The 23,165-nt window shown below is 46.5% G+C and overlaps 1 protein-coding gene and 1 long non-coding RNA gene across 6 annotated transcripts in view; one reads left to right on the forward strand and one right to left on the reverse strand.

Moving 5' to 3' along the window:
* Window positions 1-437: 437 nt before the first annotated feature.
* On the reverse strand, window positions 438-9,724 carry LYRM9 (LYR motif containing 9). Of its 5 annotated transcripts, none has more exons than XR_010593896.1 (5): window positions 9,586-9,724; window positions 5,215-5,362; window positions 4,013-4,105; window positions 2,260-2,672; window positions 438-1,971 (listed from the first exon to the last, which is right to left on the reverse strand). XR_010593896.1 is itself a non-coding variant. In XM_065573332.1 (4 exons), exons 2-4 carry the CDS (start codon window positions 5,344-5,346, stop codon window positions 2,655-2,657), a joined length of 243 nt encoding a protein of 80 aa, XP_065429404.1. In that variant the 5' UTR covers window positions 5,347-5,362; window positions 9,586-9,724; the 3' UTR covers window positions 438-2,654. The 5 variants fall into 5 exon arrangements, 2 of the variants coding, with proteins under 2 accessions (XP_065429404.1, XP_065429403.1); XR_010593897.1 differs by lacking the exon at window positions 9,586-9,724 and adding an exon at window positions 8,954-9,066; XR_010593898.1 differs by lacking the exon at window positions 9,586-9,724 and adding an exon at window positions 6,380-6,478.
* The window catches only part of LOC135976616 (uncharacterized), a 68,659-nt gene continuing 54,324 nt past the window's right edge, over window positions 8,831-23,165 (forward strand). The window contains exon 1 of the long non-coding RNA XR_010593902.1: window positions 8,831-8,889. This is a non-coding gene — a long non-coding RNA (uncharacterized LOC135976616). The remainder of the gene's footprint in view (window positions 8,890-23,165) is intronic.

Raw genomic sequence — 23,165 nt, forward strand, 5'->3', positions numbered from 1 at the left:
AGAGAGAGAGAAATAATCTAGGTTTCAGAGTAGCAGCCGTGTTAGTCTGTATCCGCAAAAAGAAGAACAGGAGTACTTGTGGCACCTTAGAGACTAACAAATTTATTAGAGCATAAGCTTTCGTGGACTACAGCTCTCTGTATGTGTGTGTATATATATCTCCTCAATATATGTTCCATTCTATATGCATCCGAAGAAGTGGGCTGTAGTCCACGAAAGCTTATGGTCTAATAAATTTGTTAGTCTCTAAGGTGCCACAAGTACTCCTGTTCTTCTTTTTGAGAAATAATCTAAGGATTTGGAGTCAGGTTTTGGCAGGTTGGTGTGTGTTTGTGGTTTGTTTTGTTTGTTTGTTGTTTCGTTGGGGACAGTAATGGTATGTACATGTTGCACTGCCATCTAGGGACAGAAGAAAGCAAATGCACCTAAACAAAGTCTTGCTTCAAATAAAATTTTTTATTCAAGACAATCAGCTTTTCTCGTGTGCTTCCTCATAGGAGGCTTATCTGATGGCAGTAGAAGGAGGCCTGCTTTTTTAAGACACTTAGGAGGCTGTTTTGTAAGGAAACACTTACAGCATGTTTAAAAATAAATAAATTGCAAAGGCCTTTATAAATTGGCTGTACTGTGAAATATACTATGTTGTATTACTGTCCAGTGCACACACAGGTGCACACACACCCCCTAACTGAACAGACTGTGTTCTCCCCAAAACTAGAGATTAGGACTATAGGATTAACACCCACATCATCTCTCTAGTGGCTTGATCCAGCAAGGCAGCTGACCGTGTACTTACATTTAAGCATGTGAGCAGTCCCAAAATTGCTATGCTGAATTGGAGTCTCAGTATACTTACTTCCACTAGAATTTAAGCAGTTCATTGCTGAACATGGATCAATAATCTTAAAGTTAATAAAATACTTACATGCTTTGCTGAATCAGGGCCTATGTGTCCACTCCAACCCGCACTGAAATCAATCAGTCTACCAAGAGTTTGCTATGGCCTACAGTGAGTGTTTGTCAGTCAGTTCCATCTTAAATCATATATATTTATGCTTGGTCACATGTTAAATTGTCTGAGGCAAGAGCCTGGTGATCTTATTTGTCCATAACGCAGCATGTATGCCAATGATTTTTCAATGCCATACGGTGTGCTTATGATCAAGAAATTACTTAATCTGTATTACACTTCCAAACACAATACTTTCCGCTGTTATACTGCAAATACAGAAAGGCAAGGCTGATACAAATGCATCTTGTTCATACAGTGTTTTATTTTTCCCCTCCAGGTATTAAATAAAACTTAATTGTCTCTCCCAACGTCCAGGTACTAGTTAGGTGAGACGTGTCAGTGTAACCGTTCTGACCATGCAAAGTCAGGTTCCTGTTTATTGTCAAACTTAAAGGGAATTTGTAGAAACATTGAGGATAACTGAAAGCAACAATCAAAAAATGACATTCACATAATCTAGCCGAGATTCACATGACAAACCCACAAGGCAGAGAAGTTTCATCCTTCCTTTGTTTTGCTGTGTCTGCATGGCAGAAGCAGTTTCTGTCTCCTTTCATTGAGGTGGGTGGGTGAAAAGAATCTTAGATACCCTGGGCCAATTATTTTGCCATCAGTTACATGCATGTAATCCTCCCCCATTTATGGGTGTAACTGAGGGCACAGAACCTAGCTCAATACATGCTGCCAAGAGTAAATATATTAGAACTAGTCAAGGGCTAGACTTTGAATTTCCTTGGTGTAGTCGGTAGACTGCCCTCTTTCTTTAGTCTGCAGCAAATGCTGGTATCCAATTTATTCACCTCTGATAGGCCATTGATTTATAAACAGCAGTGCAGGATTGCCATTATTAATAAAAAAAAATAGATGTTAGATTGTTTGGGTCTGGCTATTATTAATAAACAGCAGATTAAAAACCCCAACCCTACAAAACTTGGATGCATTTTAGATCTTAATCTAATCTTAGGCTACATCTACACTACACGGGGGGGTCGATTTAAGATACGCAAATTCAGCTACGTGAATAGCGTAGCTGAATTCGACGTATCGCAGCCGACTTACCCCGCTGTGAGGACGGCGGCAAAATCGACCTCTGCGACTTCCCGTCGACGGCGCTTACTCCCACCTCCGCTGGTGGAGTAAGAGCGTCGATTCGGGGATCAATTGTCGCGTCCCGACAGGACGCGATAAATCGATCCCCGAGAGGTCGATTTCTACCCACTGATTCAGGCGGGTAGTGTAGACCTAGCCTTAGGCTCTGATGTTGCAATAATATCCACTAGCAGGATAGGGGCCTCTGCAGCCAGCTCCTGTCTCTCTCATAGGATGAACCAACCCAAAACATGAGATCTGAACTCCCTCTCTGCTTCCCACCTCCCCCACTCCCTCCAGCCAAAAAAAATAGTGGGGAAATTTAGCTCTTTAGCCAAGGTTTTTTTTTTAACTATATAATTATCCCAAAGAGCTTCAGAAAGATGAATTAACCCATGACACCCAGTGAGGTAGGTATGATGACAAACCATTTTACACCAGGAGAAACTTGCAGGCACAGTTTACAACATGGCACTGTTACAAACAACTGGGCTTGTTTGCCTGGACTCTGAGGATCTGTACTGATGAGCATCTTCTCTTCATCCCCTTCTTTCTACTTCTGTCTCTTATACTGCAAAAAAACAAACCACACGTGATACAGGGACACATTCAACGTAACCATTCACACAAGGAAGGATTCTTTTTGGTAAAACCCTTCCAAGCACTAACGTTCAGGACCCCGTTTCTGAGCCACCTAAGGCTGTGTGAATTCCTTTGAACCTTCACAGAGTAAAACGCCGGGACTTCCCCTCTGAGAGATGTAGAATACTGGGCATGAGTTTGTTTCTGGATGGCCATTGGGAATGAGTTGCCTCTTACCCATGGTGTAAAATGTGGAATAATTCAGCTGAAGCCAATGGAGTCAGACCAGTCTCTGGGGTGAGATCAGAATTGGGGCCTTCACCAGGCACTCAGAATAGGGTTTGCAAACTGGGCTAAAAGTGCCAGAGATCTGGATGCTGCTGAAATTTTATAAAATCGGTGACTAATTCGTAGCTTTTCCCGGTGTTCACCTCTTCTGGATTTCAGTGTGGATTTTTTTTTCTCCCCCCCTCCTCCAGTGATAGATAGATATATTTTTTTAAGGCAGCTGAATTTTTGACTCATTTTGTTACGTTTGTTTGCTTACTAGTCAAACTTAACTACAGTGAACCAGAAGTGTGTCTCATGGCTCAGCAGAGATCTGCATTCCCGCACTTAGGAATCTAGTTCTCTTTCAAGCCACGTTATTTTGTGCTGGCTGCATGGAGACATGCCACATCTGCTGCCTTGCCTGCGCTGACAACTGGAGGAAAATCTCCTAATGCTGATGCAGCTGCAGTGGCGGTAGCGAGGGTAAGAGTGCGTGGGTTCTCACCACAGTGTCTTCTAACCCTGATTCTAGCGGTACAGGCAAGATGCGTGAGATGAGCATTCTGGGAGGCCAGATAAGCCAGGTTACAAGTGGATGGAATGTTAGCAGGGGGAGAGTTGATTCATTTCAATGCTGAGCCATGGGATAAACTGTGGCTTTCTTGTCTATATTAGATATTTACATAGCTGCAGATACACTAGTTGCTGAAATCTGAACTAATCCCCAATGTAAACAAGGCCTCGAATAGGGCAGAAGTTTGCTCTCCTGAGTGAGAGTGTACTTGCAAAACCCGTGATTCATTAGTTTATCTTTTTTTTTATTTTCTGTCAACGAAGAGCTGCTTTTTTTTTAAAAGAATCCCCTGAAACCATCTCTAGTTATTACACACATCCCCTGAAACCATCTCTAGTTATTACACACATCCTCACCCATAGATCTCACAGCCCATTGCAGAGGAAGACAAGTCTCATTTGTTTTCCAGCATCCCAGCTCCTGAACTGAATTAGCTAAGAACAGGACTCGGACAACGTCATGGGGAGGAATGTAGCTGCACTTACTTTATTCATGACCCAGTCAGCATCTTCAATGGCTCGCTTAATAATCTGCTGGATTCTCTCAGGACTGTCTTCATCTGCATGAACTTGGAAACTCTACGGGGTTTGAGCAGAATGTGAAAATGAGTAACCCCCGTTAATGTAACAGCTGATCAGATCCTGCTAAAATAAGGATTTAAAATCCTGAAGTAAGCACTTGATCAAAAATGTATACAATCTGAAGAGGTAGAAATGCCTATTCTAGCAAATAGGCAGAGCTTTGTTCAGAAGGGGTTACAGCAGTGGCTCTCAACCTATTTACCATTGTGGGCCACATCCAATTCTACCTGTATGGCCCTGAGGATGTCACATGGGCAGCAGCTGTGTGCTGATTGGGCCGCAAGTGGCCCACGGGCCACAGGTTGAGAACCACTGGGTTACAGTGAACATACTTTCATATTCGCTGTTCTAACCCTTCAGCAGCAGGGGGTCTTGCAGACGTTTGTGCTAACAAGGTAAGGACCAGGGCTATTTACCTGGTTGTGTTGCACCAGCTGGAGCACAAATGTTCCATATGCTCACGCTAGCCTTACTGACTTGCATTAAGAACTCGCACGTTGTGTTAAGGACTCGCACGTTAGATCCCAGAAGTAGTGCATTGTGGGATGCTTGGAAAGGCCACCCAGCACATTCATGAACAGGATTATCTGACAGACTTGACTGCACTTGCAGGGGGCTGGATTCAATAACCCAGAAGGTCTCTGCCAGTCCTATGTATTGTGGAACAGCAATGGGAGGACTAACTGAACCGCTTCAGCTAGTTTGTGTCCACTAAAGCAGTTCAGACTGAAATAGTGTCTAGCCCTGCAAAACTTGTATGTTCCCATGTAAACCATATAAAGCATTTTATGTTGGATGCAAGGTGTGCTACAATCATTTTAGGAGGAACAGTACCTGTGGCTAGCAGAAATAAGGCTTGAGTGAACTGCCACAATAGGGCATCAGTGATTGGAAAAAAGATTCTAAAATGCTCTTAGTAAAACAAGTAATGAAACTTGGTTTTTAATTGTAGGATCTTTTTAACCTGATTTGTTTTTTCTACCAGCTTGAAAAGACACAATTTCTCCAATGCTCATCACTAATCCATTACAAATAGCCTCAAATGTTAACAATCCAAATACATGGAGAAACCAGTTTTCCCATCACCAAAGAGAGCATCCCTTTACCTGTCTGATTGCATGTCTGTAATGCTGTTGGATATTTTCTGTAGGAAGCTGCTTACAACATCGAAGCAGGTAGCGGTATAACTGCAAAGGCTTCTGGACTAATTCAGCCCCCGGTAATGGAGCCATTGTCATGTTAAGATTTCAGTTGCTAAAACAAACAAACATGTATTTCACAAAACTGGAAAACGCACACTGCAGAAGTAAAACTCAAGGCTAATTTTACAAGGAGAGCATCAGGCTTAGTAAGCTAAAAACTAGAAGCAACCTGAGTAGTTTGCGGGAAGATGCAGGTAGAGTATCATTTATTTTAATTATGCTTTGAACTTTCATCTTGGAATCTGCAAGTGTTTATATAATCTCCCCGTGTGATGAGGAGGCAATGAGGCGTGGAATGGTTAAGGAACTTGTTCAAACTATTGAGAAATTGCTTATTTGAGGGCAGCTGGGGTTAGGTGTCATTAATCAAATCTATAAATATAGGTGTGTGAGAGAGAGAGAGAGAAAGAGAGGGGTGAGTGGGTGGCAGGGTGTACAATTTTTTCCCCTCCTCCCTCTTTGTAAATCACTTGTATTACGGACTGATCTTGACTTGGGGGGAACATCTCACAAGTGTATGTCTTTGCAGGAATGGGGCCTTCAAACAGCTCTTTGGGGCAGGGGCATTGTCTTTCTCTGAGATGTCTGTAGAGCACTTAGCAGAATGAGGCCCGCGTCTGAGTGCTACGGTAAATGATCCTCATGCAGTGTGCCAGTCTGGAAGAAGAGGTCCTAGCCCTTGCACCTGTAGTCTGATCCCCATGAGCTGACCTCTGGGTCCATGCTGTCCCTCTCCCATGTGCCTTTAGTGACACTCCATCTGGTTTCAGAGTAGCAGCCGTGTTAGTCTGTATCCACAAAAAGAAGAACAGGAGTACTTGTGGCACCTTAGAGACTAACAAATTTATTAGAGCATAAGCTTTCGTGGACTACAGCCCACTTCTTCGGATGCATATAGAATGGAACATATATTGAGGAGATATATATACACACATACAGAGAGCATAAACAGGTGGGAGTTGTCTTACCAACTCTGAGAGGCCAATTAATTAAGAGAAAAAAAACTTTTGAAGTGATAATCAAGATAGCCCAGTACAGACAGTTTGATAAGAAGTGTGAGCATACTTACAAGGGGAGATAGAATCAATGTTTGTAATGGCTCAGCCATTCCCAGTCCTTATTCAAACCGGAGTTGATTGTGTCTAGTTTGCATATCAATTCTAGCTCAGCAGTCTCTCGTTGGAGTCTGTTTTTGAAGTTTTTCTGTTGTAATATAGCCACCCGCAGGTCTGTCACTGAATGACCAGACAGGTTAAAGTGTTCTCCCACTGGTTTTTGAGTATTTTGATTCCTGATGTCAGATTCGTATCCATTAACTCCTTTGCGTAGAGACTGTCCGGTTCGGCCAATGCACATGGCAGAGGGGCATCGCCGGCACACGACGGCACATATCACATCGGTAGATGTGCAAGTGAACGAGCCCCCGACGGTATGGCTGACGTGATTAGGCCCTATGATGATGTCACTTGAATAGACATGTGGACAGAGTTGGCATCGGGGTTTGTTACAAGGATAGGTTCCTGGGTTAGTGGTTTTGTTCAGTGATGTGTGGTTGCTGGTGAGCACCTGCTCCAGGTTGGGGGGTTGTCTGCAAGCGAGGACAGGCCTGTCTCCCAAGATCTGTGAGAGCAAAGGACCATCTTTCAGGACAGGTTGCAGATCTCTGATGATGCGCTGGAGAGGCTTCAGCTGGGGGCTGAAGGTGACCGCTAGTGGTGTTCTGTTATTTTCTTTGTTGGGCCTGTCTTGTAGGAGGGGACTTCTGGGTACTCGTCTGGCTCTGTCAATCTGTTTTTTCACTTCAGCAGGTGGGTATTGTAGTTTTAAGAATGCTTGATAGAGATCTTGTAGGTGCTTGTCTCTATCCGAGGGATTGGAGCAAATGCGGTTATATCTTAGAGCTTGGCTGTAGACAATGGATCGTGTAGTGTGTCTTGGATGGAAGCTGGAGGCATGTTGGTAAGTGTAGCGGTCAGTAGGTTTCCGGCATAGGGTGGTATCCATGTGACCATCGCTTATTAGCACAGTAGTGTCCAGGAAATGGACCGCTTGTGTGGATTGATCTAGGCTGAGGTTGATGGTGGGATGGAAATTATCGAAATCATGGTGAAATTCCTCAAGGGCTTCTCCTCCATGGGTCCAGATGATGAAGATATCATCAATGCAGCGCAAGCAGAGTAGGGGCGTTAGGGGACGAGAGCTAAGGAAGCGCCGTTCTAAGTCAGCCATAAAAATGTTGGCATATTGTGGGGCCATGCGGGTACCCATACCAGTGCTGCTGACTTGAAGGTATATATTGTCCCCAAACTGGGCACACTGGGCAACCCCCATGGCTGATATTGCAGGATCAGGGCCTTAGGTGGTTGCTACTAAGGTTACATGAGTTGGGCTAGATTTCCTAGTCCTCTAGTCATTTCAAGAGCACTAGGTGAAAACTGGTTTGCAAGCTTCAAGTTCCACCTTTTAAACAAGCTGCATAAACACAGCAGGACCGGTGCACAAACATTAATAGCTTTGAGACTCACCATGAACATAGCAGTAACAGGGAAAAGAACATCATCTACCAAATGCCCCCCACCAGCACACTTGTATATTGTAACAGAAAGTCCACCCAAGCTATATAAAGTGCTAATAGGATATTTTAAATGACTAGTCATTTAACAGATGGTTGCCATCTGTGGAAACCTAAATTAACATTTTGGAGAAAGTACAGTTTTTACATAATTACTCATTAGAGTCAAGAAATACATGAGTAACTAAATAACCAAGTAGGTGTGTGAGATAATTTTAGCATCAATTAAGGTATTTAGCCTTCATAATATCTTTTTATGGGTTTTCTAAACACTTCATGTCCTCAGGCCAAATTCATACTGGAGTCGAACACCGTTAACTTTCTGCAGGCGCTGGCTGCAGAGCGATTTCATGTCCGCTCCAGTCCTAGCATCACTCCTGAGTTTCTTCAAATACTCAGAGAAATCCAGGGGCATTTCACAGCTCTACGGCAGCAGCCGCCTCTTCTCGGAAAATCATGCTCGGAGGCTAACAGGACCACAATCGCCTGACAACAGTGACACTACTGTCTAGGCGGGAGAGCAATGGATGCAGGCGAGTCTATTTTCAGTTTCCAAGTACTCAACCAAATCATAGCCGTGAACCAACCCCCTCCATCTCAGCAAATACACAGCAAGAGAATACTGCAAGCTTTTGGCTAGAGTCTTAAAACAGGCGCTGGAGGGTCTTATGGCTGTGTCCACTGCACCCCCGTACCCTACCCCTCAAATTCCCTTCCTCTTCGCACTGCTGCAGTTACTATTTTGGGGGAAATCCTAAACAGCAGGGGTCTGTGCATGGTCAGTTCATGGCAGGAGGGGGCTCTGAAGTGTAGGATATAGTCCACAAGAATAAGGGCATGAGTACCCTGATGACTTGGCTTAATTCCCACTGGGGTAACTTCCTTCCCCTCCCCTATGCCCCCTCCCCGGCCTGACCCCTGGAGCTAGGGCTAATCTGCACTTCTTATCTCAGTGGGTGTGTGGTATTCACAACAGCTGCTGGGTGTCAAGCAGGAGGTGGCTGCCGGTAGGTGATGGGTAAGGCTGAGGGGGGCAGGAACGTGCCCTGCAGAGGTGCCAGCCGGACTCACCCCTTGGTGAATGTAAAGCCCCCCCAGGCTGGTGCTGCCAGACGGCAGACACGGGGTGAAGGCTCAGGGTAAAGCACCAGCCCTCAGACACTACCGCACAGCTGGGGGGGTGTTAGCAGTGGGAGCCCGGCACCCCCCCACCCGGAGCTGGGGCCCAAGCGCGCGGCCCTTCAGCTGCCCCCCGGGCGCGAGATGCAGCGGGGGGCTCCGCATCCAGCCAGTAGGCGCCGGACAGGGCCAGGGCCGGGCCCGCAGCTCCCCGGCCTGCAGCGCCGCCCGGGTCCCCCCAACGGCCGGAGCCGGAGAGCCCCGCCCGGCTACGGGGAGGGGAGGCGGCGACACAGCTGCGGCTCGGCGCTTCCTTCCGGCTAGAGCCGGGAGCCAGCCTCCACCCCAGTATCCCCGCACCCCCTTCCCCCCAGTGCACTGCACCCCAATATCCCTGCAGCCCCCTCCCTGTGCACTGCACCCCAGCCTCCTCCCCAGTGCATTGCACCCCAGTGCACTGCACCCCAATATCCCCGCACCCCTTTCCCCCAGTGCACTGCACCCCATTATTCCTGCACCCCGATCTCCCTCGCCCTAGTGTACTGCACCGCGCAGCCCAGTCCTCCCCAGCGCGCTGCGGGTACCTCCCGGGCCGCTAGCACGGAAGCACGGAGCCCCGCCTGTCCGCACCCCAGGGCAAGGGCTGCCACGCGCGGCTGGCTGGGAGTCCCGTTTTGCCAGGCCCAGGACGGCGAGCAGCGCCCCCCGCCGGGCGAACTGCAGATCACACCAGCAAGACACTAAACGCACAGCAGCACCGACCCTTGATTTTTCTGGACCATGCAGAGGGGGACACCTGTGTCGAGGGCCGTCCTTCGGTTTGCTGCCTCCTGTCCCGTCCCAAGGCGAGGTAGCATAATCGGGTAACTGAGGCATCATCACACGAGTGATCATAGGCTGTTGTACAGATGGCAACTCCCTGGAGTGACATTTGGGGGTACCGCCCCACCAAATCAGCTTTTTGCTGGACCTATCGACACAGATGGAACAATATTTCCTTGCACCAGAGACAGTCACCTTAGCTCAGCACCCCTGAAATGCCACATCCCCTATACAGGGACCCAAAGCATAGAGACCACGGCCCAGCATGGATTTCTCTGCGTATAAGAATCGCACGAGGCACCCATTCTGTGCTCCAGACACCCCAGGCTTACGTGAAAAAGCCGACAGCACAGTACGAATGATCGCTCAGCCCACGTTGAGAGAGAACTAAATACCCCTAGACAAATATAATGGGAGAAATAAAATAAACCCACTGCACGCACAGGGCCAGATCGTGATCACACTGAATAGCACCTTGCACCAAGGTAGTACTCATTGTACGGGTATTGGAATCTAGCCCATAGAAAACCCCTCAGTCTCTTAGAAGCCCAGGGAAAGAGATGGACTTTGCCCAGAAGGCTAGCAGAGCTGGGCGCGGGTGGAGTGACAGTATGTCTACACTGCAGTCGGAGGTGTCACTGCAGCCTCACGCTAGCTTTGCTCTAGATAGCTCAAATAATAATAGCAGCGAAACCATGGTAGCATAGGCTAGCTGCTCAAATACATACCGTGGGGGTGGGGGTGGAGGTGGTAAGAGGAGGGGGTTGTACCACCTGTATTGCCACAGCTTCACTGCTATTGTTATTTGAACTAACTAGCACTGGGGTGGCCAACATGCGGCTCTTCAGAAGTTACTATGCGGCTCCTTGCATAGGCACCGACTCCGGGGCTGGAGCTACAGGCGCCAACTTTCCAATGTACCGGTGGGGGGTGCTCACTGCTCGACCCCTGGCTCTGCCACAGGCCCTGCCCCCACTCCACCTCTTCCCACCCCCTCCCCTGAGCCTGCCATGCCCTCCCCCTCCACCGCAGAGCCTCCTGCGGGCCACGAAACAGCTGATCAGGAGGTGCGGGGAGGGAGGGTGAGGTGCTAATCGGCAGGGCTGCCGGTGGGTGGGAGGCACTGGAGCTGGGGGGGGAGCTCATGGGGGCGGGGGCTGCTGATGTATTACTGTGGCTCTTTGGCAATGTACGTTGGTAAATTCTGGCTTCTTCTCAGGCTCAGGCTGGCCACCCCTAAACTAGATCAAAGCTGGCTTGTGGATGTTCACATGGGCTGCAGCCACACCTGCGATTGCAGCACAGACCTAGTGGGGAGTGAGTTGCAAGCTCATGGAAACGGCTCTGGCAGTATCTCCATCGGTACTTCTGCTGATCTCCTTGGCCTTCTGGCATGGGGAGAGAGCCAGTCTCTGGGTAACCTGGTCCCAAGCTATTTAGGGCCTTAAGTTAAGTACCTTAAATTCCCCCTAGAAATTCATTGGCAGCCAGAGCATCTCATGCGAACTCAGCATCAAACATCACTAACAATGAGCAGCTGCAGTTTGCAGTGGGTTCAGTGTCGGAGGGGCTTTACTGTACAGCCCCATGTGGAGGCAATCCATCACAAAGGTGTGGATAAGTGTAGGCGGCGCAGGCTGGTGAGAGAAGGCCACGCTTGAGCTCAGGTGAAAGTGGGCTCAGACCGGATTAGCTCAGCAGTTTGTGCTATTGTCAGAAGGTTGAGATCCTTGAATGTGATCTCTTTAACATTTTCTTTCCTAACCTGTCTCTCATGTTCCATGGAGCAGACTTCCCCATTCTCTTAAACTACAAGTATTGACAGGAATTATAGGTGGAGAATTAGCTTCAGGGGCTGGCTTTTGTGCGAGAGCGACATTTTGATTCATTTCATCAAATTACAGTCCCATAACACATGTCAAAAAGAATAAATATGACAGTAATGTAAGTACCAATCTCTTCAGACCAATCCAGACTGGTAATGCAGAAAAGGAATGTTGAATTTCATTGGAAAAAGAGCTACTGCAACTGGCATTGTCTCTAAGTGAAATAATGTTTATTTTATTGAATAGCCCTCTCTGCTGTAGTGTATAGAGCTAAAATGTTGCTCTGAATTGATCAAATGCAAGCTTTGTATCCAGAGAGAGAGAGAAACATTAGTCTCTATCTAAAACAAACCATAACAAACGATTCTGTCAATACTTTATAATGACTGGAGTTTCCAGCTTAGTTGTGATAACTGGTTCTTTAATAATAACAGTGACACCCAGTTCTTATGTAGCACTTTTCAGATATTAAAGCACTTTACAAAGGAGGTCAGTATCATCCTCCCCATTTTATAGGTGGGGAAACTGAGGCACAGGGCCATTAAGTGACTCTCCTAATCCCAGCTCTGGGAGTATAACTCAGATTTTCTGAGTCCCAGGCCAGTGCTTTATCCATTGAACCACATTGTCTCCTTACAGAGTCCTTCACTTCTTATTTTGCTGAGGTTATTTGTGATTATGGGGCAGGTTCTCCAAAGCTGCATTGATCTGCAATGGAAGTCAAGGTCCAATGAGTGTGTGGAAGGAATTCTGGACTCAATTTCAGTGGGTTTCGGATTAATGGGAAGACACCAGCTGATTTTAGTGGGCTTTGGGTCAGATTCCTTAGAAAGCGCTGAAATATTTCTGAAACCTATGTATGGAAAACAGGTCTGATGGAGTCAAAGGCTCTGTTACCAAAGTTAAAATCTTGGGTTTGGCGTAGAAGCAAATGGAACCCTCAAGCACAGCGTGAGTGCAGAGAAAAGGATTACGTTAGATGCATCTCATTCATCCTCTGGGTGCCAGTACAGGATTGTCCCAACACCATATTCTCCAGTCCTCTGTCCAACCTGGTTTTAAATATGCCAAGTAATGGGGATTCCACCACTGCCTTTGAGGGTTTAAGAACTCCCTGTCAGGACATATATTCCTGAGACTTGCTTACCTTCATTTTTCCTTTTGCTGAATTATATTTCGTCTTCAGACACCTGCTCATCAAGCTGTTCATTTCTTCTTTAAAAAGGAAACGCCTTTTCTCTTGGACAAATCGGGGATCAGCACTGAAGCACCCCACAAACCTCCCACATTGCGCAAAGGGGGAGAAACTGTCTCAGCTGGAGAGGCACAAAATACAGGGGGGCGGCAGAAAGGTTCAGATGCGGGGAGGTCACACAGAACCCTGCAGTGCCATCTTCCATCGTGGTCTATGCTATTGGAGCACCGGGACGTAGTTATGCGGCGTGCCCCAGGGATGTCTTCAATGGGTCTGTGAACTGCAGAGAGACACTTACACCACACAACGGACTCGGTGGGGTGAGGAGTCCCACAGTGAGCAATGGCTACTCCCACAAGTCATGAACCCTAACGGCCACATCAGATTGCATGCTGGAGTACCCCGGCACTCTGGTGGTCAGTGGAGGGGGCTGGATTCCTTCTATTCTCCCGCCACCTTTGCACCACACGCAAAATCCATTGTCTCAGACTTTGGATGGGGGAAGATTAGAATTTCAACCAATAGTGCTCCAGAGGGAGACAAAGTTGAGCAAATGCATTCCTGACAACTAACTACATAAGAGATGAGGCATTCTGTGGATCACGTTCTTCAGGAAAACTTTCAGGGCTGCATCCTGATCCCATTGATTCAAATGGGAATTTTGCCATTGATTTCAATTGTGCCATGATGTACCTCCTGGGTATTGTTTTTAATACTCTAGGAAATGTCAGTCGAGCCTATATGTAATTTTCTCCTCCAATACTTCTATTATTTTAAAAAAAGGCCAAGAAACTGTACCTTTCAAGGATAAGTTCCTGAGTCCATTTTTTCCCCCTTCAAAATTAGGCTCTTATCCTTCAGTGGATTATCAAGGGGGAACTGAGGAGAGTCACTCTTGAGCCAAGTCTGTTCTGTGCTGTGCAATTTATGTCCCCACTTGCAGTGCAATCTTGTGGCAATCAATATTTCTAACATGTGGAGAGCGTTTTTTCGATTGGTTTGCATAGTGTACTAGAAGAGAAAGGGGCACCCTCAAGATACCAAGCATATCACTTTTAAACCGTCCTTACTTGCATTACTAAGAATATTTTAGATAACCGATGCCAGAAGAGAAATCCTTAAGTGCCACCATATGATCTACGGATGCTTTCTGCCTTTTGCTCAGGGTGCAATTAAGGAAAGTCTCCCTGTTTAGAAAAGCACTTAAACATAAAGCATGAGCTTAACTTTAAGCATGTGCTTAAGTGCTTTCCTGCATTGGGGTGATCTCTTAGAAAATAAAACTAGACCAGTCAGTATCATTTTCTGCTTCTCCTGCACTAGCATAGTTCTGCTGCCTTTGGGTTTGCAACATGCAGGGACATACCTAACTGAGGAAATTGTTTTCCTCTAGAATAAAAAAAAATGAAAACAAATTATCTTCATTTTAGGCCTTGTGAAACCCTCCTTTCCCTTTCCACAACACTCCTCCCCTACATTTTGGACCTTTGACAGTGAGTGTCTCTTTAAGAGATTTTGTGCACTCTCACAAATCAGGATCTTGTTTGGGCCAAGTCCAGACCTGGTGTACATGGTTGCTACTCCAGTAGCCTGAATCTGATTAGCATAACAACATTGGTGCAGAGCCCATCAATAAACCATTAGTATGCTAAATTTATTATATGGGCCATTCTGAATTGATGGAAACCACGGTTTCTATTTCTGTAGGTTATTTTTTTTTTCCACCAGTGGAACACTCAGTCACATGCCTGTTTTGATCGGTTTGGTATTTTGAAAGAAATTTAGAAATCTGTTCTCTGGTATCCTCCATTGTTTGCTCCGAGATCGTTGTGTTCTTGAAACAGTGTCCTAATACCTTTAGCGTTCATAAAATATTCATCTAGACCTCACACTGCTTCTTTTAGCCTTGAAAAGGTCGCCCCTTGGAGTCCCTGAACCCCTCTTAGCTGCAAAAACACACATAGTCCTTGCCATTCACAAAATGCTCTGCTAATTGGAAAATGCATTGCAAATGCATGAGGCCAGGAATATGTCAGTTTAAAATAAAACCCACACAGATAATGGACAATGACATGAACATTCTTATAAAAGGAGAACAGAACAAGTAGAAATCTTCTGTGCCATTGCATGTCGTTGCCTCTCCATTTGTCACAGAGTTCAGCTTTTCTCTAGTTTAGCATTTCAAAAAGCATTTTGCAGCATAACAAGGTAAAACCGCTAGCACAGTAGCATCAATAAATGGTTGAATTCTCTTCCTAAGTATCTCTATTCTGCATCTTTACTTAAGTTGTCAACTTTTCCAGGAGGGAAAACTCTGTTATATATGCCTACAATGCACAGCCCAAGGGGGAGAGGGGCTACCGTACACCTTCAGGAAATTAATCTAGGTGTAAACAGATGCTAGTTGTAGGATGGGCTAGATCCTCAGTTGGTATACAATGAAAGGAGCTATGTTGATTGACACCCACTGATGAGGTTGCTGAAAATATTCACCGTTTCTGGCATAAACATCTGTAGGCCGATGCTACTGAAGATTTAGGGCTTGCTTAAGTTTTTAGTTATGGTACCTCTGTGTCAGGACAATTAAAGGACCATGTATGGAAAAATACAGGATAAAAATTGTTCTTGAAGGCCAGGATCCCACAATATTGTTGTATTCACGGTACAAAGTCATACATAGTACAAAATCGTGTATTTTATCTTCTGCGAGATAACTGCTAAAGTATGGGACAAAGTCCATGCTGGATTGACTTGCTATAGGATATAAGGTAATTAGACTCCAAATAAGCCACATCTAAATAAGGGACAGCTCACCATAGGGCAGATTTTTGTATCTGCCGGAGGTGGGTAGAGAACAGAATCCTGAAGTTTTATAGTATTATTTGTATTGGAGTAGCACCTGTTCACTCCAGTTAGGGATCAGCGCCCCATCGTGCCAGGTGCTGTACACACCTAACGAAAATGTCCCTGGCCCAAAAAGTTTACAATCCAAGTCACGAGACGAGGTGGAGGAGACAAACGGGCAGGAAGGGAATCGACAGGGAGAGATGATAATAAACTTGTGCTTATGCAGACTAACCATGCACACAACGTAGCTCGCCACCTGTCTAGCAACAGCAACAGGCAAGTTTCATACCAAATATTTTTTTTTAAGGAGCTGCAGAAACAGTGAGTCGTGACTCTGGTGACTGATACTATAGAAACCCCCAAGACTGGCCTTTCTCCCACTTTATAAGCTGTTCCAAGCTTCCAAAGGATGCCTACTTGAATGGAGTGATTTTAACCAGGTTATTGTCTCATGGGCTGACCATACAAACTATTAACATTAATTCACCAATATATAATTTATTTAATAAGCATTGTAAACCTTTGAGGAATACACTTCAGGGGCTCGATCCTGCCTTTATTTACACTTTCTATTATCTCAGCAAGCAGCGGGGGCAGGGAGGGGAAGATGAGGCAGAGCTACATGGCAATCAGATTATGCCAAGTTGTTCTCTACCTTCCTAAACACTGGGTGCCTTTCTGTGATACAAAAGCAATGTATAAAAGCAGGAGGGAGAGGGGGCTGAACAAATGGAGGCTGAGAAAATAGGAAAGCATGTGAGCACGTTTACCCATTCCGGGCCAAATTCTTCCTTGCTCTGATTCTGAGGTCAAAGCAACCGAACACACACATCCTGAGTTAGAACCCAGTTCCACTGACTTCGGTGCCTATTGGCGCAAGTCCTCGGTGTCTAAACTCAACCCCTTCTCGGCAGTTTATCTTTATTAATAGACTTCAAAGTGATAATGCAATATGGACTTCTCTCCCGAGCTCAGCCGTTCCTAGGGCTTCCCTCCAGGACGTCCTCTGTCAAACTGGCTCCTTCCCCTGGCCCAAGCCACCTGCTCACCCCCTTCCTAGCCCGGGGGGCGCTAACTGCGCCCCCCTGCCAGCATGACTCGGAGGAAGATGCAGTCCCTGCCATGAAGAGTCTCCCATTGACTGTTTTGTTCTGGGTTTTACTATTTGCATGACAGTAGCACCAAGACCAGGACCCCCTTATGCTAAGCACTCTACAGACACACAATGAGAGACTTTCCCTGCCCCCCAAAACTTATATTTTAAATAGACAAAGCAGACAACAGGTGTGAGAGGGAATATTGTTACCTCCCATTTTACCGCTGGTGGAGGGAAGCTCAGAGCGGATGTGACTTGCTCAAGGTCAAAAAAAGGTTGTGGACAAAATAGTGGGTGCTGAGCACCCCCCCCCCCATCCCTCAGTGCCTCCTGCCCACTGGCAGGCCCTGCCGATTAGCGCTTCCCCCTCCTTCCCCATGCCTCCCACTCGCGCGATCAACTGTTTCATGGCGTGCAGGAGGTTGGGGGGGTGGGAAGAGCGAAGACGGGGCGCACTCAGGGGAGAGACGGGAAGAGGTGGTGTGGGAGTGGGAAGGGGCAGGGCGGAGTATGGCCTTGAGGGAAGGGGTGAAGTGGGGGCGGGGTCTGGGGCAGAGCACCCCCCCTGCACAATGGAAACTCAGCGCCTGTTTATGAAACACTGATCCTCTCCTAGAGTTATCTTCTTCCTGGACCCTGATCCACACTTGCATGATAAAGAGGGGTCAGTACAGGTCTCCTACAGGTCAGTGATATGACAGCATAACTCGTTAATCACCTCCAGCTACTACATCTTCCTTGAGTTGTCTGCAATAGGCAGTGGTTTACTGTAGTATCGCACTGTGTGCTACCTGGGGTGTGCTTGCTTTTGAGTATTGTAGATGTGTTGAGTCAGATAAAATAAGAAAGTTGAGCTAAGGGGTTTTGTTTCTGCCAAGTTTCCCTCCTGGGAATTATTCACAGCCAAAGTATGATTTCCATTAGGGTTCACAGCTGATTAGAAAACCATTCTTCCATCATGAAGGTAATAAGTGGCTCTCTACTGTTACATTCTTGTGTTTGAAGGAGACATTTCAAATTCCATGCTCTGATATTTGCTTAATAAAAGCCATCCATCGTCACTGATGAGGGATTTGAAAAATTGACCCAGAAATAACATAGATTTCTCAACTCACTAGAATTTATATAAGGAAAAAAGATGTTACAAAAAGCCAGAGATGTGGAGCAAGAGATGATCTTTCAAAGCGGCTTCCACCTGACCTCTCCGTTTGCATGCCCGGATTTTGAGCATACAAATTTTAGTAGGCATGGGTGCAGACTGCAAAGATCAGATCCAAACTCTCGCAATGTTTTGATCTGGGCCTGTCTTTTTGTCTCTGAGGACCATTTTCTGTATCTGAAGTGAATCCCACTCCAAGCATCCATGCCATGTTCACTTTGTCTTGTGTGTTCTCAAATACAAAAAAAAGATCTCCAGCCACAGCAGATCTCAGAATTGTATGTGCAGACAGCATTGGCGGCGTGTGCATATCAGATAGAAAGGGATCTATCAACCTGTCTTGCTTATGAAATTTTAAGGTGTTAGAACCCATAAACTTGTGCACCCAAAGTTACACTTGCAAAGACGTGGCCATGTATTTTTGGGACATGGAAACGTACAGCTTGAGTTTGGAAACTTGATCCCTAATATCTTCACTGGACTAATTTAGCTGCTTAAGAACTTCACCTGTGTTGAAAACTGACCATGTCCCTTGCTTTTCAATGGGCACTGAATAATAATGAAAACCAGTCAAATACTGTGTATTTTGACATGCGAAAGGTGATGTCTGGAAAACTGTATTAAAATTGTGATCGATCACTGTAAATGCTTAGAGGATTCCCGGTCCTGCCAGCAGCCTAGAGGGCTCTGCAGGGAAGCATGCAAGCAGAAGGATAGTTTACAGTAAAGTTGGATGAGTGGGCCTCACTGTTTTAGGGAGTAGCCTGCTTGTCTCTTTCTGGTTTTGGTTCTTGTGGTCTTAAAGTCCTAGATTTTAAGAAATAACATAGGATTACGTTGCAGCCTTCCAGGAAGAATCTCTTTCATGAGTTTTTGTTTTGGTTTGTTTTTCAGACTTCTCTGGGTGTAAGCTGTGAATGTAACCCAAAAGGCTTGGGCAAATTCTCCCAAATGATGTTTCTTTAAATGATTCACATTCTTAATTTTATTTTATTTGGATACATCATGAAACAGGCATGAATGTCAATGTAGATTCATTTCATAAGTATTGAGAGCTTTGGGCCTTTACATTCTGGATCAAAATCTGGATTTTCATCTGACAGCTATAGGACAAAAAGTACAATAACCTGATAAACTCTGCCTTTTTGTTTTTCAGTCTTAAGATTTGTTTATTATACAGAATTATGCAGGGGAAGCATATGCACGTCTCTAAAGCGTGGCTATTCACTTTCTGCCTGACATCGTAAGCGTCTCTGTCTTACAGATGTCCCCCTCAATTCATTTTCTTCTCTGTTTGATGAGAGTGCCTGCCTTGCTGCAGTTACAGAGGCAAGAAAACCCTTCTGCAAAGCTTGGCGGAAGTAAGTCATGTCACATCCCAAATGACTGTCAGGATGTTTTCCTCTGCTAGCAGATTAAAGCATGACTAGGCAGGACATTTTTCTAATCTAAAGCCTACCATCCACTGGAGTCACATACAATTAGTGGAGATAATGGCCTATTAATCAGAGGTGCTGAGCAGCTCCAGCTCCTATTGACTTTAAATCTAGCTCTCTTGGGTACTTATCTGGCCTCATTACCATACTAGATCTGAGCACCTCACAACCTTTCAAATGTTTATCCTCGCATCGCCTAGGGCAGTGCTGTTATCCCCATTGTACAGGTGGGGACAGAGACGCACAGAGATGAAGCGCTCAGTGAGGTTGCAGGTGCCCGTCACCTCCGAAAATCAGACCATAGAGGCACTGGAAGGAACGGCACATGGTATTTTAGAATCCGTTTCCCTGGTATGTTAGCCCTAGAGCATTTAGTCAAAATGACGATTTGTAATGGATGTTGTCAGCTTAAGTCCGTGAAACTTGGGCTGTCGTTTTAGAACACTAAGAGGTAGACGGACGGTGACTTGGCCACGGGGGAATCTGAACCCGTCTGGGACACTCAGACCTTGGGGTTGGATTCACTTGCTTACTCCTGCAGAGCGGGTACGCTGGGAATGGCTGGACACTTAGCTCTTCATCACGATACTTGGCCAGAACCACTGACCGAGCATGGGAAGTGTCATAACTTGCTGCTAGCACAGGCCAGCAGCAAATTAATCTCCCTTTGCTCGGGAGGGTGGGAAGAGTGCCTTAAAAGTGCGTGTCCGAAGCACAATGCTTCCTAGGGGTAATGCCGGGATGGTGTAGTTCACATACCATTACTATACAATTAAATCAGAAAGGTGAGCTAGGCAGTGAAAGAATAATGTCTTTAATCTGCAATAACTCTGTCTCCCAGGGCCGGCTCCAGGCACCAGCCGAGCAAGCTCGTGCTTGGGGCGGCAGATTCTACGGGGCGGCATTCCGCCCAATCCTAGGGTGGCACGGCCGCTTTTTGTTTGTTTGTTTGTTTGTTCACCGATCCGGCCACCCTGTAGGGGGCGGCAGCGCGGAGGAGGGGAGCGCCCTGCTGGGAACGGACTGTGTGCTCCATCTGCCCCAGCTGGTGCCAGGTCTGCAGCAAGCCCGGCAGGGCAGCCCGCGTCCTTCCCTCCCCGCCGACCGGAGCGGCACGGAACCCTCCCGGCAGGCGGCGCGGTGGTCAGGGCCGCATGGCGAGTGCCCCGCTGAAGCCCGGGCTGCCCCCCTTCTCTCTCTCCCCCCACTCCCTCCCCATCCCCCCCCCGCTAGCCGGGGCACGTCTGCAATCCCCCTGCACCCTGGCTCCGGCCACCCCACAGATTTTCTTTTTTTCCTGCTTTGCCGCTCCAGCCACGCCACAGGGTCTTTTTTTTTTTTTTTTTTGCTTGGGGCGGCAAAAAAGCCAGAGCCGGCCTTGCTGTTTCCAGTTAGTGCAGCTTCTTAAAATACTAAAGAAATCAAATGATTGGGGGGAGAGGGGGAGAGGAATGTAGCTTTGAAAACAATACATGAATTGGTGCTTCCCTACTGAACGTAGATGAACCCCTGGTTAACTTCCTCCTCCTCTATCAAACACCTCGCTTGCTCTTTACAGGAAAGCGTTGACCTTTGCCTGGTGGGTGGGTGTGTAAATGCAAACAATAAAGATGGGCCCAAAGCATAAGATTTCCCCACCTCGCATTTTGATCTGGATTCGGATGCTACCTCTCAGGCTCACCTTTGTTTAAAATGATGATAAAAAAATCTGTATCTGTGATATGCTGAAACTCCCTCATCACTAGGGTGACCAGGCAGCAAGTGTGAAAAATCGGGACGGGGGGTAATAGGAGCCCATATAAAAAAAAGCCCCAAATATCGGGACTGTCCCTATAAAATCGGGACATCTGATCACCCTACTTGTCACATCTACTGGGGGGAAGAGTTGCGAGCTTGAGCCCTAATAGTTTATCGGTTAAAACCAATCTTGCACGTTGAAGATGGTGGAGTGGGCAGTCTCATTCACATAAGAGATTGTGACTTATTCCTGTACACACAGTGCGAGGTTACACATCGGAGCGGAGGCTAAGCGTCATCTCTGCAACTTGAACTAGTCCCACGCAGCTCTCCCACTCAGCTCTGTGACAGAGTAAAAAAATCCATATAGGGTCTGTTTGCTCCCACGGTCTTTATTCAATCTATGGAAGTTCAGGGGAATTTATTCTGAGTGAGAATGCATATGCCATGTGCTCTTTTGGGGCCAGATCCTCAGCTGGGGAGCATCTGTGTAGCTCCACTGACCTCACCTGGCCCTCTATCTTTCATATTCCCACCAAATGCAATAAAACCTCGCAGACCAAGGCAGAACTCATACTGCGCTATGGGAGTAGGGCCAATTTGTTGAGTTGTTTCTAGGCTCTGATGTGTAAACTCATCAGCTGTCATTGTGTTCTAATTAAACCTAAGTGCTGCAATAGATTTCCTGTCACAAAAGCAAAGATCCCTCATGTGTTGGGAATGCATAGGGCAGCCTCAGCGGAAAGACACTCAGCCACTGGAGAGAGCAGGATACTAGAATGGCATAAATAGACGAATATGGAATGAGGCAAGCGGTCAATGGAGATAAAATGCTGCTGCAGAGATCCTGGGGGGGAGAAGATAAAGGAGGACGTCCTAGTTCTCAGCCTTTTACATACCAGGACCCCATATTGCAAAGGGAAAAAAAGTCTCAAGTCCCCTCTGCCATCCAGCCATAACGAAAGGCCGGGATTTTGCAATGTCCCTGGGCTGGCTTGAAACTCCATTTTTCAGGGCAGCTCATTTCCAGGGCTTTGTAACGTCATCAGCAGCTTGTGTGCGGCACTGTAACTTGGGGGCTCTTTTTCCAGGCTACTCACTGCCTCTGGCAGCTGTTGTACGCCATCGTAACAGATCAGTTAATCAGCAATAACAGATGTTGGCCTGCATGTTGTCACACCGTAACCTGGTAACACATACCACGCGTGACACAAGATTTGTGCATCCGAGAGAATTCAGACCTTTTAATTGCCTTCAGACCTTTGTCGCCCCTACGGAAGCAGCGGTGTCTCATAGTTAGCACAGGGGATTGGAGTCAGACCTCTGGGTTCTGTTCCTGACTCGGGGCCAAATTCTCCTGTACTTAATTGAGTCTTATTCTCGTTGGCATCAATGGGAGATTTGCTTGATCAAGGGCCACTGAATTTGCTACACAGGTACTATGACTTTGAGAAAAACACTTCATCTTTCTGTGCCACCGTTTTTCCACCTGTAAAATGATGGTAATACTACTTACCTATTGCCTGGGGGAATTGTGATGATTAACATCTGTGAAGTGCTGTAAATTCCTACCATGAAATATGCAACCAAAGGGCATAGGCTATAGAGGAGTGCTGCAACGGGTCACACCTAATCCAGCGCTGGACCCTACCACTGCCTCAGTTTCCCGTTCTTGGGATTCTCAAAAACTGCACCCAGCCTCTTTGTAACTCAAATAATACCTCTTCTTGGGATCTGGATTATTAAAACACCATTGTTCAAATGTCAACTTAAATCAAACCAGATATTTTCCCTTACTCCATAATTTCTTTAGCCCTTGGTGGGCTTGATAGCTCTTCCCCAAAACCCAGGTTGTGCTGTCTGGTGTCATCATCTTAAGGCTCTGTCTGTCTCTGCAGGTAGCTCCAGCCAGGCTTTTTGCCATGATCCAGGAGGGTCTGCCTTGTAGCTCTACGTCATTTGGGGCTTCCCCCATGCTGTCGTTATCACTGGAAATTTCAGGATCAGTGTAGCTTTACAGCTTTTTTGCACAGAAGGACCAAATCA

The sequence above is a fragment of the Chrysemys picta genome, chromosome 19 (genome assembly GCF_011386835.1).
Source record: "Chrysemys picta bellii isolate R12L10 chromosome 19, ASM1138683v2, whole genome shotgun sequence".
NCBI classification, from domain to species: Eukaryota; Metazoa; Chordata; order Testudines; family Emydidae; genus Chrysemys; species Chrysemys picta.

Bases quoted from the DNA above. Each gene is read 5' to 3' on its own strand.
- LYRM9 (XM_065573331.1), bottom strand. From the start codon at position 7,641: ATGGGGGTTGCCCAGTGTGCCCAGTTTGGGGACAATATATACCTTCAA.